The following is a 19294-nucleotide window of genomic DNA, read 5'->3' as shown; positions in this document are numbered from 1 at the left end:
AAGGGAGCTGCAAATGATGTACAGCACTCTGATGTTGTCCTCCTCATCTAAGACCCGGCAAATGCAAGCTGATGGGACGATGGAGAAGGTCAGACTAGAGCGCTGACCCATGGTTTCCTCACACAAACCACCTCCAGCTGAGAACACCCCATCCCCATCTCCACCCCCCCCCCCCCCCATGGTGGAGAGCACAGGCCCAGGCACTCTGGAGCCACAGCGGCAGCCGCATGTGGTTGCTTCTCCAGTGGCGGATGGGATGGAGCCACACTGCGTCATAAAGGGCAGCACCAGTAGAGTACAGGAGCAGGAACCCTGTGCTCTCGGCTGCCTAGGATGCACGAGGCTGTGGCTTATACAGCCATCCAGGGAGAGATAGGAGCGAGATGGTTAATTTAACCAGCTGCTCTGCAGAGCGACCAGCAGAGGAGAACTCCATGAGCCAGCTATTACACTTTCAAAGCTGCCCACAACCCAACAACAACCTGATACCTACACACACAGAGGGAGATAGATTAATAAACAATATCATGTCACAAAAAGATTTTGTGAATATGGTTACATATAATAAGCAAAACTGGAAATTTCTTCAGTAGAATCCAGTTTTTGGCTATAATGCATCACTTAATATTTTGATGATGCATTGATGCATTAAATATGCATAACAACAACCTCTTATAAAGGGTTACTTCGAGTGACTTGTTCCAGTGACTTCCAAGTGAAATATGTGGATTTTGCATACATAAGTCTTCAGTAGGTTCATTCTAGTTCATTTAGTCAGTTCATTCTAGTTCTCTCAAGATGCTGGAAGCTGTCTACTGTCCCTCAAGCCGGTGCCATGGAGGATTAACAGTAAATTATGCTAATATACAGTAGCCTGAATATGTATGTGTACTGAGGAAGCTCTAAGTGACACACATGGAATAAAATGCATAAGGTTTGAAAGAGCATTGTGATTATTTGAAAGACAAATATGACAGTGCCACAGTGACCCTCATTCTCTCTCTCTCACACGTCACTTCTCACATGTGCGCACATGTGAGAAGCTTGCTATGCTTTTTGAACGGAATAATAATAAAGCTCCCCATGCAGGGAGTTTTGAGGATGCGCTCTTTCCCTTGTGAATTTTTAACTGAGTTGTTCTTAGTTGAAGTCAGCTCAGTTGATTATGACTATGTCATTTTTAACATTATCCAATTGCAAACAAATGCAATTATCTTGATTCAATATTGAATCATTTCATTAGAGGTAACATGCTGATACTGTTCAAGCCATTTAGCAATGGTTAGGGGAAAATATAGCATACCTGGTATTGTAGATTGCTAGTCCTTCAGTAGCCTATAACATGAAAATAATGTTTTGTTTTCTTGTTGAAAGGAAGATTTGAATATTTCTGACGGGGCTGAGTGTAAGGCTAAATGCATTTAAGTTATTATGATTTAAATCGAACCCAAGGAGTGTGAAGTGTTAAGTATCCTAGAATTGATTTGGTCGAACTCCTGCCATAATATTCTCACACAAACTTCAGTATGAAATCAATTAATGTTCGACACAGCGTGGCTGATCGACAGAGAAGATGGGGAAAGAGGGAGAGAGAGAGGAAGAGAGAGACACAAAGAGAGAGAGAGAGAGAGAGAGAGAGATTAAGCGCACCCACTGACTGCTGACTCCCGCCTCGGCATCCCCGCCCGCTCTCGGCTCACTCGCCTTCGGGTTGTGCTGACGAACTGACGCCCGTCAAAACTGCTCTTACTACGACATAATTTCCATGGAGCGAGGACCTTTAGAGATTCGTGGTCGTCGATGTTGTTTAGAGGAGTAAATCATACTAAGACATCTTCAAGCACCCCCACGTAACTTCTATTCGGGTTCTCCAGTCAGTAAATATGGATCTTTCATTTATGGCAGCACAGGTAAGATACACGTTTGTTCTCAAATCATTTCCCCCCCAGTTCGACATGGTGCAGACTGGAACATAACTTTTGTATTTTTATGTGGGCGTGGTTCGAAAGAGTTGTTGGACACTATCTTTCTTGTAAAAGTCTAGTCTACCCTTATTGAGTAAATACCAATGATCAGTTATGGTAATTCTGAGGGAAATTTAGAACAGGTTGACTACTTGTGGTTTAACAGTGTAGCCCATGGTTGTTTGGATACTATCGAATGAAAAGTTGTATGGCATGACAAGCTAGAAATAAAGTTAAAACCAGCACAAAATGTGTTTTTTAAAAATGGCTTCTTGTGTGATACCTAGGCCTACAGTTTGTCTTTAACAAAAACAATCTCAATTTTTTAGACTGTTGAACATTGTGCTACTGAAGCCTATGAGGAAAAACGCCCTCTGGCTGCTGTAAGCGGTTAAAGGAAGTTATACAGTACATTACAGCATCATCATGTGCACAGTTGTTTCATTGATATTGTAAAGGATGGCGTTTTATTTGGGATTTTTCTGTGGAAGAGGGTCTTTGAGTTTTTTTCAGCATTCACAGTTAAGGGAGGAATCTATCTTTGATGGTACTTATCTTCAGGTCTAGGGTATCACACACACACACAAACACACACACACACACAGAGAGAGAGAGAGAGAGAGACGCACACAAACACACACACACGCACACACAAAAAGTTGCAGTCAGTGAGCAGATATTCACTACCCCACAGATCACCAAAATGACCCACAGTTGATGGAACACAATTCAGAACCTGGATATCTGGAAGTGTATTCAACAGGGAGAACACAGGTTTTATCTCTGTTTATCCACCTCTGTCAGCAGAAGCAGCATGCTGACTGATGGGTTCTCTCCACATGCCATGCCTGAGAATATCTCCTCGAGCCAGTGGAGCTCCTGTATTTGTTCTAGAGCAGAATGACTTTATATAGGCCAACTCAGACTTGAGATGGGTGGGCTATGGGGATACTGTATAGATTCTGCCTGAAGGGCCAGCTGCCAGTGTGTTATTTGGCCAATAATCTACGCAGGTGTGTTAGCATTCAGGTCAGTGCTGATGTTTAGTGGAGGAGCACCAAAGTTTCTCTTTTTTTATTTTCTTCTTTGCACTTTGTGTTTGGAGAGCATGCCTGACCACACATCATTGAACTAAACCAACAGTTCATCCATGTGTTTTGATTACCAATTAAGACGCCGAAGCAACACTTGAGTGGTCGCAAATGAAACAGTCACACTCCATTAAGTTGAAGGCGCACATGCTGTCACATATAGTTGAAGCACAGAGAAATGTTGCCCTCGACTCATGAGTAAGCCCAGTACAGTCTTGGTCACCAGTGTCGCTTGAGAGGCTTGTCATGTCTGTCAAATGCTGTGGAATCGTCTCTTAAGGATGACAAGACGCTTCAAACGCATTGCAAATTATGACTGCTGACATAATGTCTGACGTGTTTTGTATTGTTATGACGTTTGACAGAAGAGTCTCTGACTCATATTTCTCAATATGACTGAACACATGATGGTGGAGAGTTACCTGCCAAAGCTGTTACATGTAACTGAGCAGTTCTTCTCCAAGATTTCTATCATGGTGCTTTATTGTGGTGTATTATGGTGTACAGTGTTGAAAAAGAGTTCACCTAGTGTCCTACTTACAATCCATTGCACAGCAGAGTTCCAATGACAAAGTGTGTTGAATCTGTAATATTAACATAAATCTGATCATATATCAAAATGATGACACAATCATTAAAAAGCATTAGTTGACTTCAAAATCTTTCGTATTGTAGTATTGTATCTCAATTGCTGATACGTGGGTTGTAGTTAGTTTCATACTGGGTTTAGATGTTAGGTCTTTATTTAGACTGAATGTAGAGTTCACGTGTAGAAGCCATCAGTCTGTGGCCAGTATTTTAATGGGCCTGATTTCCTCGAGGCCATCGGATGGTTCAGTGTGTATACACCCCACTATATTCCATGGAGACATCACTGCACAGATGTTGTCCTTTGTGGCTCCAGCATGCCTTTGATTGATGGGCCCATATTTCAATATTCAGATGCGTGAAATTGACATGTTCATCTGTGTTCATGGTCACGTTGCTTAGATTTATAGCTGTATTTGTATTAGACAATTAACTTGTTTGAGAAGTGCTGTAATATGTCAACGAATGGATCTGGCAAAGACAGGTCAAGGAAGACTTTATTCTATGGAATGTTTACTTGGCATGTTTACTCTGTGACATAGTGTAACAACACCCATATCCAGTTGCATGACAGAAAAACAATAATTGTGACGGTAGAAAGCTGCTGTGATTTTGGTAGGAGATAGAAATGCTTTCATTAGAGCGGTTGTGTGCTTCTGGTATTTCTGTTGCATATTGCCATGCCTGAAATAATCTAGGGACGGAACCACTAAACTCAATTCAGCAATTCATTAAGCAATTCATTTATGTCAGTTCAGCAGTTCCTGGATATTTCCTTGTTTGGTTCCCAAAGTTGCATATTTTCTCTCATGATATCTCAATAGCTCTGCATGACAAGGGCACCATACTACACTGGGGGTTTCATAGCATATCCTTTCTCCTCTTCAGAGGAGCATTTCTTCTATACAGCTTGAGAGAAGAATGACCTCAAAGACTTGGCTTCAAAGTATAATTTGATTTGTGCTCTGCTGAAACTGTACTATAGTTTGCTGAAAAAGTACTATATGTGAGTTCACACACAGATGAGCTATCCCATTGTCCATGTTTGTCCTGCAGCTCAGTGGCATCTTATGTAAATTGAATACTGCTTTGGCCAGACATACCAATACTATTTTCAGAATGACCCTCGTACATTCAGTCAGAGCATTGCATGTGTGTAAATTGGCATGACATGAAAAACATGCTGTGATCCCTGCAATCATTGCTGCCACCATGGATATACTAGAATCAAATTTCACCAAGAGATGGAATGGATTTGGATTATTTGTTTGATTATTACATTATATTCTGAGATGACTGTGGTTTTAAGCACGCCATCCACACGCACTTTTGTGTCTACATACGAAGGAGGAAGTGCGAGGCAGGCTGATGTGGCGTGCGTTTGCCCGGGGAAGCTCTGTAAATGATGTGGTACATAGTAAATGAAGGGGTTTGTGTGTGTGTGTGTGTGTGTGTGTGTGTGTGTGTGTGTGTGTGTGTGTGTGTTTCATTCTCATGACGTTTGGCTTTGCATCTGAATATATCATAAACCAAAGTAATCAGACAATAGACACATCATTACTGTCTGTTTAAATGTGTAATTTTTCAACATTGATAGTGTCAATTATGGCTATATAGAAAAACTTACACATCAGATATAGCACGATTAAGCATTTATAATTACTCATATTTATAATAATGAGTATAACATATATAGTTTTGATTTAATTAGGCTAACATATGTGCATTCAATCTGCACAATGTCATTCTTAACCATACGTAATAAGGCATTTCATGCTTTCCCAAATCTGCTCATCTGCACAAATTTGAATAAGGGATGATAATAATCTCTAGTATTAATTAATATATTCACTTCACCTTTCACCGGTTAGCTGTGGCTAATGTGTTATGACACACTGAACCATGTTTGAGCTTAAAGATAGAGACAACAACCATTTTCATAAAGCATGACTACTTATACCAAGTCAGAAAAATTGCAATGTGAAATGGCCATTAGAGGAAGAAAACCCTTTTTCCCATGTGTAGGACAGCCTTGAACTCAATCTGGAGCTGGTGGTAGAGAGATCACGTTGCCTCAGCAAGATGCGCAGGTACTGTATGGGTCATTGTTCCTCAATTGGACAGCTTTCCCATTACACAAGTTCAAAGAGGTTATGTAAGGGGTCTATTTGGGCCCCAGCTGTGGCGCAACTGGCTGGGGCACCTGCCCCGTACACCGGCGACCCGGGTTCGATTCCCGCCTCGTGGTCCTTTCCAGATCCCACCCTGACTCTCTCTCCCACTCACTTCCTGTCATTCTTCACTGTCCTATCAAAATTAAAAGCATAAAAAAAGACCAAAAAAAAGTAAGGGTCTATTTGACCTCACTGTTGTCTGTGTTTATATTACTGGCCCTCTGTGGCCCAGTTGGCCCACCAAACGGCACTCGTCCTCTGAACATATTACCCCGTATCACTATCTGTTCATCATTCATTTCCTGCTTCCAATCTTCCCTTTCAGACATATTTGAATGCAGCTACTAAAGTTAGCAGTTTTGCAAGATGCTCCCTCTGAGTAACCCCCAAATGTAAGCTAAAGCAGCCAATTTCCTTCCTTAAACTGAAAGTTTTACTGAATAACTCCCTGCCACTGAAAGACTAATATCGTTATGCAATGGACTAAATGAGCCTTTCAGGGAAGTTGCTGCTGTCTACAGAAAGCAAGCTGCCACTGAGGGAACACCAGACACCACACTGAAGCATTTCCTTATACCGGTCTCGTAGCTGACGTCCAGGGTATTCACATCTTTGGCACTGTGCTGAGGGTGCATCACTATTTAAATCCAACAGCTGCACAGATGGCAAATAGCTGTGGACTTACTGTGTGAGTCACCACCACTGTTGTGTCTCACATATTATGTGTCTCTCCGTGACTTTCTAAGTGTAATGTGTATGATTTTGAATGTGTGTGTGTGTGTGTGTGTGTGTGTGTGTGTGTGTGTGTGTGTCTGTGTGTGTACTGGATAGGATGTGTGTGGGTGATGGCGCATCATTGCTAAGAGTTTAATCTAAACCAAGGTGGATGAGCTCAGATCATCAAGCATTTGCTGGGACATTTTTCTCAGCAAACAGCTTCATAAGCTGTCTCTCACATCTTCAAATGTCAGCCTCGTCTGACAGATCCCCAAACATCCCCGCCCTCTCTGGCTCTCTCTCCATTCTCCACAGATAGGACTCCTGCTTTTGTAAATAAGATTCTAAACTAGCCCCAATAAACTGATTAGTTTATGTTACCATGTCTGTTTTCTTTTTACTGAGCATCCTGGTTATGCTGCTTTCACTATACCTGGTACATTATACACACCCCCACCAGGAAAGAATTTCTAGCTCATTTGTGACAAAATAAATAAACGTCCATTTCTTTTCACCAGCCAGCGGCTATTTTTCCTGGAAGTTGCGTCGAGGCTGCTGTCTATGCAACTCTGTGCCCTTGGGCAATTCTTTCAGTTCTGGTCATGTCACTCTTTTGTTCATGAACTAGCCACCTAGCAAGCCTGATGATCCTATAAGACAAAGGCTAAGAGGAAAGTACTGCTTTTTATGTTCTCCCTAAGGGAAATATACTCTCTGTACAGTCACTTCTTATGTATGCACACCCAGTAGTTACTTTAAGCCCCCAAGAGATAGTTCCATATAGGTCTGAATACATTCATAATAATAATTCAGAAATTATTATATACTTTAATTATACCTATAGTTCTTTATATAAATTATATGCTAACTACATTCCACTCTAAGGTGGTCTACTATTACTTTTGTGTCTGTAATTATTTTGCAAGTATTTTTGGTTGTTATTTGTGTCCTTGATCATATGTTGTTGAAGATCAAGGTCAGAGACAAACCTACTCCACGCAAAACCACAATGACAGGAATATGTGCTGATGCAATGCTGTGGGTTCCCAGTGAGAAATGAGAAGTCAGAGAAATGGCCAAACACCTGCGTGGGCCCTGTAACTAAATGTGATTGTGCAAATGAGCTAATTATCCCTCATTGGCAGACAGGCAGGACGTACAGTAACGACTCTGGTGTTCTGAGACACACACAGTTTGATGAATTGCTCTGTGAGCAGCTGTGTTGTTTCCTCTTGTTGCTTAAGTTTAATCACTCATTTGCGCCGTGCACAATCCTATAAAAAGACATTCTCCAGACCAGGTTCTAACAAGATCATTCTCATAATATGTGGCTTTTATTCCAGTGTAGTAAATTACAACAAAGGATACCAAGCATGCACTGAATGAACTCTCCACATATCTATTTTTCAGAGCGACTGATTCAAGTCGGATGGGGCCTCTGGGGCTCTGTTCATGGTTGGTGAGTGCTTTAGTGTGGCCAGTGCCTTGGAGCTGTAGCAAGGCAGGATGCTGTTGCTTTCTCATTCCTCTCTTCCCCCTGGCCAGCATGGAGAAGCAAGCAGTTCTGAGTTCAGAAATAGTAAACAACTTTCCTTTAGAACATTAGTCAAGGACACCCAAGGAACAAATGTTTATAGATATTTAAAACAAGAACATCTCAAAAAGCAAATATTTTTAACAGACAGGACTGTCATGAATACTGATGGAGGCCAAATGTATCAGCCTCTCTCCTCTCTTCTGTCGTTCTCTTCTTCTTTCTTGGCCTTGCTTTTCTTTTCTCTGGATGCCTCTCCACCTCCTTTCATCCCTCTCTCCCAGTGGCTACCCCCCACTCTCCAGCACCACTGTTTAACAGTGATGTATGCTGTGTGGGGGGCATTTGACAGGTGTATGCTCTGGAGAGAACCTCAGGCTGGGCTGGCTGGCTGGCTGGCAGGGAGGGATGGAGGGATGTAGGGATGTAGGGATGGAGGGGAGGAAGCAGAACGCTCCAGACACAAAGCCTCCCTCAGCACACCAGAGTAGCGCTGCTCCAGAATGTCCGCGAGGCTCAGCAGGGCAGCGTATGTCACCAGAGACACCCCGGCACCCTCGGCCACCGCCGCCTCCGTGTGATGTGCCTCCCATGGAGCCCTGCAGCTGCATAACTCAAGTGTGTTATCTGCCAGATGCTCGCCAGAATAGCAATGGGCTTCATGCAGCTCTGGATGGGATTGTGGCTACTTTCATATTACCATACCATAGGCATGATCTCCTTTCCATCACTGCTGTGGTATGTTAGGTTGAAACTCGCTCATACCATACACGACCACTTGGATAGGTCTTATGTTCAACTCAGGCTTATGACGCAGAGATTTGGGTTATGTCATTTATACATATACAGGTTTTCACATCAGCAAGATTGCAATTCAGGACTGTTGCAAGCATCCCACCTAAACCGCAGTAAATCTCCGATGGTGAATGGTGATTGAATGAAAGTAAATATGGGGCTTTAGATTTTCTCCCCTAATCTTTTTTGGTCTCTCCATGTGTGGGACGAGTTGAGATCACCACAGTTCTCTAAATGAGATCTTACTTGAGTCCAGGCTCAATATATATTCCCTACCTCAGCTCAATATCACTCTGAGCCCGGCCAGATAAGAGAACCGAATGTGGACTCAGATAAAGGCACACAGAAGACTGTGTGTTTTTTTTTCTTTCTATTTTGTATTCTCAGCATCCTAGGCTCTGACATGCTATACAACATGATTAAATTATCCCTTTCAGTCACTCTATCAAGATACCCCCCATTACATCTCACAAAATAGATCCCTTTTTTAAAAAAAACGTGTACACGGTAAATTAATTATTTGTATTAAGAAACAGGCACACACTGTCTCATGATGCAATCTCCACTTTTATGTTCTAGGCCTTTCTAATTTTCACAATGAAAAGTTGTGTTGCAATTGAGGAGGCAATCAAGCCATTTTCATATTGACCAGTTATAACATATTGCCATGTGTGCCATAAATGACACCAGAAGTAAAATGGCCAGACAGGGAATACCTTGTGCCATAAACTAAATGCTCACAGATCACAGAAAAATAATGAGTTGTCACTGAGGAAAGATGTGAGTTTCAAAGTCATTTCACTTTAAGGAAAAGACAGGTCTTCACTCTTTCCAATGGAACCACTGATACACCAACAATAAAACTTGTAAACAGCACTCACTGATGTATGACCACATTTGCCCATTAGGAATGGATGATGGGGCAATGGTTCTCCCTCTCTCTTAGTATTTCCTAGTCCCATGGACAACATCCTGGATAGGTCATTCTTTTCTGTAAGTGTAAAAGTGTGTATGAATTATTGTAGTATTGTTGATATTGATCTGAATCACTGAAATTCCCTACAGTCACAGGGGACTGTATTTATGAAGACATTGCAGTAGATGCAGGCTAGCTAGAACCAGATAATAGGCTACTTTTAGTGTCTGTATTATGTTCAGCCTATGTGATGTGATATGTGGTTAACTTGATATCATCTTTGAGCATATTAACAATGTAATCCCTCCCAAAAAACACCTTTAAAACCACACAACCTCCAACCAGAAAAAAGGAAGCCCTCAGAGACACAGGCTGCCTTCAATGTTCAGACAGTTTGAAAGGCATCAGAGTTACTCCCACTGGACCAGAAGTTGGAAGCACATTTCAGAATTTCATGAGATCCTTCAAAAAGCAGAACACAAACAGTTTTTCGATATCTCTGGACCCACACCTGATTCAGATATGCAGAGAGCTCTCAAAAAAGCATGTATTCAGAGTTATGGACTCAGTCAAACTCAGTATTTGGTGAGAAATAAGGAGCAGAGTCGGACAGTAACGAGTACATTTACTTGAGTACAGTACTTGAGTACAATTTTGAGGGATCTGTACTTTACTCGAGTATCATTTTTGGGGTGTACTCATGACTTTACTCAAGTACATTTGAGAGGCAAATATTGTACTCTTTACTCTACTACATTTCTATCCATAACCGTGAGTACCCATTACTACTTCTAAAAAAAAAGGAAAAAAGAAAAATCTCGGAAACCCTCAATTTGTTGTTTCCCTCTCAAACGTGATTGGATTGTGCAGGCGCCACTGATTGGGACAGCCCGACAACCCGTGGCCCCACCTCGCCAGACTATTTCAATTTTCTGAACAAGTTAATGATAGTGTTTGCTTCAAGTGTTTCAATTACAACATAGTATTTTGTATTTGAAATACGTATTTTAAATACATATATTAGAAATACTGCCCATCCCTGGCAACATGGTAAAAAGATGAAAATGACTTGATTTTACTTTCAATTCCTTTTGCATTCTCCAAGGTATTAACATTAACATTTTTCATAACTCCATGTAGGACGTTTCTGTACATAAATGTAAGCACTGTGCCAGTAGTAATGCAATATTTAGAAAATGTACTCTTGTACTCTTGATACTCAAGTACTTTTAAAAAACAAGTACTTCAGTACTTTTACTTAAGTAGACATCTGACTGTTGTACTTTTACTTGTACTTGAGTAAAATTTAGCAAAGGGTATCTGTACTTTTACTCAAGTAATAAAGCTGTGTACTCTGTCCGCCTCTGATAAGGAGACGTTACTATTTATTTACACTTCTCAGACTACATAGATCAATATGGAAGTCCATCAGAGTAGCTAAAACCGCTAGTTCTGGAGGTGGTGATAATGGCATCGATGAGCGCTCAGCAGTGGTTACCCACCTGAAGGGAAACACACTCTTCTCTTAAAAATAGCTTGCTGAAATATGTAAAGCTCTGAAGTTCTTCAATGAGCAGACATTTTTCTCCCTGGCATCTTAAGCCCTCTGTTCGTCGGGGTTGTGAAGGCAACACAGGCGCCTCACTGGAGATTAAACTTGGGGCTCAGAATCTTTGGGAAAGCTTAAAGGGCTTTAATTCCCCACTGGCTCTCCTCAGCCTCATGCATTTATTTAATGTTAGTCACCAGCACCAGACCTTAACTGGGTGTGGGCTCCACCAGTATGTTTTGGTAGAGGGGAGTACGGTACAGTCCAAGGTCTGCAGGTTGAATATTTATAGCTACTCAGACACATATGAATTAGTAAGATTAAAGGCATATAGACTAATGTCTATGAGAGTTGTAGACAGTTCTTCACTCCATAACAAGACCGTCTGGGCAGAATGGGAAATCATCTTTAATTGTTTGCACTGTCAATTTTCCATTGTTTTGTTGTCAGAGCTTCACCTCCTCACATAACTCAATTACTCACACAAAACACTTTACCACTGACAGGGATTTCGTCTGCTGAATGTTCTCTCTCTTGTTTTCTCTCTCTCTCTGCACTGTAAGTTTGAGCATAGCATTGGAAAAAAAATCAAAGCGAAACAAATTAAAAGTATTCTTGATAAAAAAAAAAAGAAAAAGAACCACAACAGCCTTCCTTTTCTCTATATATCCTACGGAGGATATGGTTGTCATCTGGATTCGTCTACTCCCCCACTACAGGGAGATTATTGAGTGATCATCAGGCGCAGGCTGAGGAATCACCCTTCTTTTCATGTTCTATCGAATGGCGCAGCTCGCAGCGAAACACTCTCTCCTCTTCAGGGAGAGGAAAATCGATTTGCCTTTGTGGGAGCAGGCAGAACCCAGTTTGGCTTTTCTGACTAATTCAAGAACTATTTCTCATGAATGTTAAGTCTGCCATCTTCCTAAAGTAATAAATGATGTCCATATGCAAATGCAATCTAATGCAGTGCAATAACAGTCATTGTTGCTTTTCACTTTTTCTTTGCTTTTTGCGTCCTCATGTGTATCCATATGAATTGAGCATTTCTTTCCATTGCAGTTTTCTTCATATAGCCCATACTGTGCTTTCATTCTCTACTGAATAAAACTAGATTTGACTGTAGGAACTGTGCATGTAACTCATATTAGTATGATAAAGAATACAATGAAACACAAACATATTTGTGTTTACATAAGCATTGCTTTGATATGTTTTTGTGTAAAAGCATCACTCTAATATGGTTATGGTTTCTCCTGCACAAGTGCTGACACAAATTGCCTTGACTAAAATTAATTTCAATAAAACAAAAAAGCCTGGAATAAAATTAATTTCAATAAAACGTTTTCCTGATTCCTATTTCATAGTTCATAATTCAAATGTAGAGTATGTTACATCCTGTAGAATCAGGAAATGCAATAAGGCTCTCAACAAGGATTTGTTTTTTATTCATAAAGTTTTATGAATCAGATCTTCATTGCTAACATATATTTCTTTGCCTTAAAGGTGCCATGTGTAATGTCCGCCAAAAAAATCAATTCATACTCCACATTCCATAAAAGATGGGGGCAGTATACCTCCAGAAAGTGAGTTGGTCTACCCTAGAGTAACAACCGAGAAACACGTAGCCTATTGCAGTTTGGCTGGTGGTTATGTTCCCCGCATACCGCCTCCCATGGCCGAAACTGGTATTATGACACCTGGCGGGCTGTGGCTAGTAATTTAGCATACTAATTCAGGTTGATATCTCTGCAGCACATTTTTTTAATGACATCATCACCCTTATTTCTTTTCATTCTTTTGATGTGTGTAGCTCATTTTTTGGATATTTTTACCTCAATTCTTACACATGGTACCTTTAATGTTTGCAAATCCATGGTATTGGCTGATCAATGCATTTATGGTCTGCTGAGTTTTAATTTGGGTTCAGGCTTTGTAATGGCTGACATGTTAAACAACCTGACTGCACATAGATGCTAACTGGTAGCACTATAAATATTGATTTTTACAATGAAAACCATCACTATTGTGGTACAGCGATGAAGTTAGTATTAGAGTGGATATTCATGGGCTATTCTACAGACATTAATTTCTTATGGTTGTATAAGAAAATACTTTTGGCAAAGACACCTCCAAAACATTTTGTCATGTCAGCAGCAATATCTGACCAGAATGTCTCCCTATCATGCTTAGCCTACTGTAGCCTGCAGAGAGATGGACATACAGTGTGTCCTTAATTGTCTCCGTTCATAATCAGCTTGGGAATGCAAAGGTTGCCTGAGAGAGAGAGAGAGAGAGTGTGAGAAAGAAAGTGATGTGTAGACAGCAGAGGCATGAGTGTCTCATCTTGCCCTGAGGTATTTTTAGCATTGTTTTCAGCAGTGTTTGTGCAGGGAAGAGGAGGTGGAGGAGGCAGGCAGAGGAAGCGGTTTCTAGTGTGTGTGTTTTCTAGTGTGCAAGTGATGGAGGCTGCACTCAGCTCTCTCATACAGTATGTACAGTAACTAGGAGCGCACGCTCCACCACTCTGGCCACTAATTGTCTTGGGCAATAAATCACTTTACCTTACCGCATCGTCAAATATTTATTTATGTCTTAATTAAGCACAGGTTCCTGTGCCTGACATTGCCCTGGTAGAAATGTGTTCCTGTGGTGGAATCCATGGCAGTTGTGTTCAAAACTATGGTTACGGAATATAACCTCTTAGTTCTATGCATTGTTATTCACTACAAAAGTCATCTTTCTGTTTAGATACAGTACTTTGCAGTACTGCCATACATTTGATACAGTGCTGAACTCTTAGTTCAAACATCTGGGTCTGGGTTTTTCATGCTTGTCCATGGAGCCTGCCTGTCCATAGGGAAAAGTGGGTAATAGATCTCATTAAGCCCTAATGATCATCATATTGTATTGTATACTACCATGAAGCATATACTGAACAACCACCGCACCACCACTGTAAAGTTATGCATTTTTTATGACATAGATCATGTCACAGATCATACATATGCAATATATCTCACCACTCTCGTCTTTTTTCCCCATCTCTCTCTCTCTCTCATCTCTCTCTCTTTCTCAGATCCCTGTGATGACAGGTGCCTTCATGGATTCCTCACCCAACGACGACTACAGCACGGAGCACTCCCTCTTTAACTCCTCGGCCAGCGTTCACGTGGCGACGGCATCTGCCTCCTCTGCCCAGGCCCCGCCTGACGACCAGCAGCAGATGTCCTGCGACGCCATCTGGCTCTGGATCGCCATCGTGGCCACCATCGGCAACATCGTTGTGGTCGGGGTGGTCTACGCCTTCACTTTCTGAACACCCCCCCCACCCCCCCCACCCCCACCCCCCTGACCCTGAGAGCATACGTGACAGCGACCACACAGGGGATGTGCTATAAAACTTTACAGCACCACCAAGTTCCCTGGTGGTCCAGTGCCGTGACTCTGTCTTGGATCTATGGAGATACCGAGACCCTAATAACCATCTGGCTCCCGCAGATCTTCACTGCCATGCGAGTTTAGCTGGAAGGACTCCCCCCTACCCTCGACTCAAATCGTGTGTGCACACTTTCACTAGAGCGGAGTGTGGGGCTTAAAAGAGGATTATGATGTAGTTAGTGAATTGGACCTACTTAATCGCCCCCCAGATAGATGAGAGGCAATTAAGGAAAGTGCAGCTTAATTATTTGGATGAAGGGACCATGAATCTTGAAATGTTCCAAGTGAATCGGGTCATTACTGTTGCATTGCTCTGCACTTGGCAAACTTATTACATAATAAATAACTTGTAAATTTAACTGCCGGAGGTGGGTGACTTGAAACAACAGTGCTGCCGCTGTGGTGGGTGGCGCTTTTTGCATGAGCCCTGTTGTTCTTTCTTTAATGAGGGTTCGATCTGAGAACTCCATGGAGTGCATTAAGCCCCAGCTCCCGTTCCTTGTTCAGCCACACGACCAACACGGAAGTGCAGCTTCCTAGGCCATCCCCAAACATGTACTATAATGCTCTCCTGATGTTCCTTTGTCACAGGCTATTAAACTATCAGCGCTGAATGGACTTGGGACTACAACAACAGAAAACTGCAGTCATAATTGTCTTGTCACTGTATGCAAATAGTAATGAAATATTTTATATGATAAAGAAACATTCCTCCTCATGATAGAGGTTCTGTGGCAGCTGTTGCCATAGTGATTTTACCTAATATGGCACTTTAATAGTAGGCTATTTCTTCAAAAACAGACAGGGCTCACTCACTGTGGGTGTTATTTTGATCGAAATCAATATGGGTAGCCAGTCATACTTTAGTCAGTTCAGAAAGATGGCAAAAAAATAAATATTTTGGAAAATGGTAACACATCTCTTCAGATTAAGTCAGTTATTGCATCTATTTACAAGGTTAGACCTAAGTAAGAGCTTGAAACATTTCAGTCTATGTTAGTACGACACAACTGCTTCCCAAAAAGATAGTTTGAACTATGGTGGTGCAACTTAGACCTGCATAGTCCGATGCATCGTTAAGCTACACAAGTGTTTCCCAAAACCATAGTTCCAATGAATGTTCGCATACACTGTTGCATACAAGTTATGTAGTTACAACTACACCTCTCAACGTGTGGTAGACCGATGAGTAGGAGCATAGTTCTGGGGATCTTAATGTCAAAGACTTCACTAACATCAAAGGTTTATGGTTGATATTTACACATTTAACCACCATACATCCATATTTTTAAAATGTCTTTTAGGCAGAAAATGCATAATTTAAAAGTCGATATGCAGCAACGTGCACACTAGTCAGTCACACACCTGCAGATAATAATACAAGGTGCGCACTTGGTCAGTCAGTTGAGAATATGTAGCTTTTGATTTGAACATTTTCATAGAGTGGGAGGATAATATGCTCTGCACAATAGATAGACTTATACATTAACAATTGTGAGAATATTGTAGTCAAAATCCCAACCCAGATTCGAACTCTTGGACAGGTGACTGTCAATTGCTGCACACCGCAGGCTATCACCAGCCAGCCTTAACGCACTGCGCCACAGAACTGATGGCGTTGATGAGTGAATAGGGGGTAAATAATAGTACACAAGAGTACACAACTGTTTCACCAGCACATTTGAATGACATATGTTTAAAAGTTAATTCAAAGCATTCGTTAAGTTACAAGGTCAGTCATTTTGAACCAATTAATTAACTTGATGACACTGAATAAAGAAAAACAGAGATGATTCACGGATTAAACTAAGGTAGTCCATCATTAATTCTCTGTTATTTGCAGGTGTGCCAGTCCACGTTACTATACGTCATTAACCACCTTAGTCCAGACTACTGAAGTTTGGAAACTATCATGGTCCAAACTTACAAAGTACTATGTAAGTATGATGGTTTTGGGAAACAGTTGTAACATAGATGTTGGTTAGTTGAGCGATGCATCGTACCATGTTATTAAAAAGGCTGGTTATGTAAGTAAGTAAGTAAACTATATGATCATGTGTGATGGCGGAATGAACATGGACTTATAGTCCAACACCAATAGCTGGATGGTGCTGGTTATTAGAAATGGCCACAAACAAATGACCAGATGTTACATTTTCACCATTAAGCTAATTAAATGACTTGACGTAACACAGAGAATCTACTTTACAATATCTTTGTTGTTTCCTGCTATTTCCACTTTTAATAACTGGCTAAAATGTTTGTCATGCAAAATTATCCTACTTTCATATTTCAATATGTGGCTGTGTAATCAGTGCCAACTCAAAGGGTAGCTCTTAGTGCCAGCTAAGCGTACTGTATATGAATGATTCAGTCATACACTCAAATAGGGTCTTTGAAAGACCAGTTTTTATTTTTCATTTGAAAAAGAGTCTAATGCCTGTATTTGTGCTATATTATGACACACGCATACAAGAATAAACTGTTTTGTAATAAGACACTATTAAGATTCATTGATGATTGCAGAGACCTTGATCTGTGGTCTTTTGGGCCCCCACCATCGACTTCAAGGCAGTTCTGCCTGGAAGGCGCTAGGGTCAGGCAAGGGTTATGGTTAGGGTTAAGGTTACAGTTAGGTGCCTAGTCAGGTGGCAGCAATGCCTTGAATTTGACGTTGGGAGCCCAAAAGACCATCAAGCAGTGATCTCAGATGTAGTGCGCACAAATTATGAGGTTCAAACAGTAGTTGGTATTTGCTGACCAGATATTAACTAAAAAAAAAAAAAGACACACAGCTTCATTCTACCAATAATAAGGGCCGGCTTTTTCATTTAAGTCTGGTTCATACAAGAGGTCCACCATCGGAGAGTTAAATTCATTGCTGTCCCAGAGTATTGTAATTGCCACATGTTGCTAACAATCCAAACACTAGCCTAATTGAAAAAACATTATTAACTGAGGGACATACAATTGCACAAGAAAGTATAATATAAACTTATATTAGGCCCATCTTTACATCTTAGTGTTTTACCTCTTTCTCTGCCATGTCCAATCCCTACTGTCTGTGGGGGCGTGAGAGCTGGAGGCAGTGATGGTTTGTTGATGGTGCACATCACCAAAGGCTGAAGGTCATAAGCAAGGACATCCATTTTATGTCATCACAGGCACATAATCCCCTATGCAAAACACCTGCATGGTCTGATTACATGACTACAATGGAGAGCTGCTCGCTCATTGTACCTCCTGGTGGTTAATTCTACAGTCATTATTGTGAGTCTGGTTATTTTCCATTTCATGATGCTGTTATATTAAGCTATAATGTTATTAATGGGTGTTGCATGGGCAAGTGTGAATAGGAACATTAGTCACCCTTTCTTTCAATTGCAACCATATTAAAGCAAGATGTATTATGGTCTTATCCCCACATCATCTTGATAAGTATTTCATCTTTATTCAGCACTCACACAGTTATAATGTGGTCATATATATGCACATGGAACACTAGTAATAATGCCCCTGGGGTTTATGATTATGCCATGTAATTCCCATACCCATCAGGAAACAATTATCCCTGAATGTACATCTCGTAGACAAATGATATGACTGGATTGTATAAGTGTTCATCATCCTTCAAATTGTGTCTAAGACACACAATGAGGTATACCACTATCTTCAATTGGGAATTGAACTCATGTCAACTGCTTACAAAGTAGTGGCAGTAATCATTGCATCATAAAATATTGTGAATAATACAATTTAAATGTAATTCTCTGATCCTTAATGACTAGCTATGTTGTGCATACTTAGCAATACCACCTCCTCCTTCTTCCCATCGTGTCCTTGAGTATGGCATTCACATGTACTCCATCTGTGAACATAAAAGTGCCTTGTCATGTCCTGGCTTGAGCTTTCCCCAGCTTATCATTATTGCTGGGTCATCTCCAGGCCTCAGTGGCGCTACTGTGAGCCCATCTCTCGCTCCCGTCCAGCTCCCAGGGGACTGGGAGTCTTCAATAGGCCACCAGCACCATCAAACACCACAATGACAGAGGAAGAACCACAGGGGCAAATCAACACATGCTAATTTTGCTAGCTCAGGGTTAATTAGTGCTTGTTGCAGGTGCAATTGGGGGGAGTGGACCCTTCAGCTGCCACTCAACTAATTTCTCCCAGTGGATTCTCACAGATTTTGTTTGCATACATTTTTTTTACATTCTTGGAGTTTCTGGGTGGGTTACAGGAAAGTGAGGTCTTCTAGAGCCTCTACTGTGTTGTTCTAGTTGTTGTTCTGGAGTCTCCCAGAATGCACCTCTGGTGATCTTTGGCTTGATGAATACTGACAGCACGGCAGCGAGGTGTTGAATATGCTAATGATTGTCAAGCAATTTGGACACATCTTGTCAAAGTCTGTCAACTCTAATACTCAACAGAGAGCCACTTCAGAGGCATAATCCGACGTGTGCATCAGCGGAACTCTATGTTGGCTACACTTAACCATGAAAACTAGCACATGTTCTATATTTTT

General features: G+C 41.2%; 1 protein-coding gene and 1 long non-coding RNA gene across 2 annotated transcripts; one reads left to right on the top strand and one right to left on the bottom strand.

Moving 5' to 3' along the window:
• Positions 1-1746: 1746 nt before the first annotated feature.
• Positions 1747-17295, top strand: LOC121693748 (uncharacterized protein C14orf132). Its single transcript, XM_042073396.1, has 2 exons — positions 1747-1910; positions 14408-17295. The coding sequence occupies exons 1-2, from the start codon at positions 1884-1886 to the stop codon at positions 14645-14647; spliced, it is 267 nt and encodes an 88-aa protein (XP_041929330.1). The 5' UTR covers positions 1747-1883; the 3' UTR covers positions 14648-17295.
• LOC121693749 lies at positions 7922-18842 on the bottom strand. The gene is made up of 4 exons (XR_006025560.1): positions 18573-18842; positions 17801-17891; positions 9745-9854; positions 7922-8098 (listed from the first exon to the last, which is right to left on the bottom strand). It is a non-coding gene; the product is annotated as an uncharacterized LOC121693749 (long non-coding RNA).
• Positions 18843-19294: the final 452 nt, after the last annotated feature.

The sequence above is a fragment of the Alosa sapidissima genome, chromosome 19 (assembly GCF_018492685.1).
Source record: "Alosa sapidissima isolate fAloSap1 chromosome 19, fAloSap1.pri, whole genome shotgun sequence".
NCBI lineage: Eukaryota > Metazoa > Chordata > Actinopteri > Clupeiformes > Clupeidae > Alosa > Alosa sapidissima.
The sequence above is the reverse complement of the archived record's forward strand: the minus strand, read 5'-3'. Positions and strand labels throughout refer to the sequence as shown.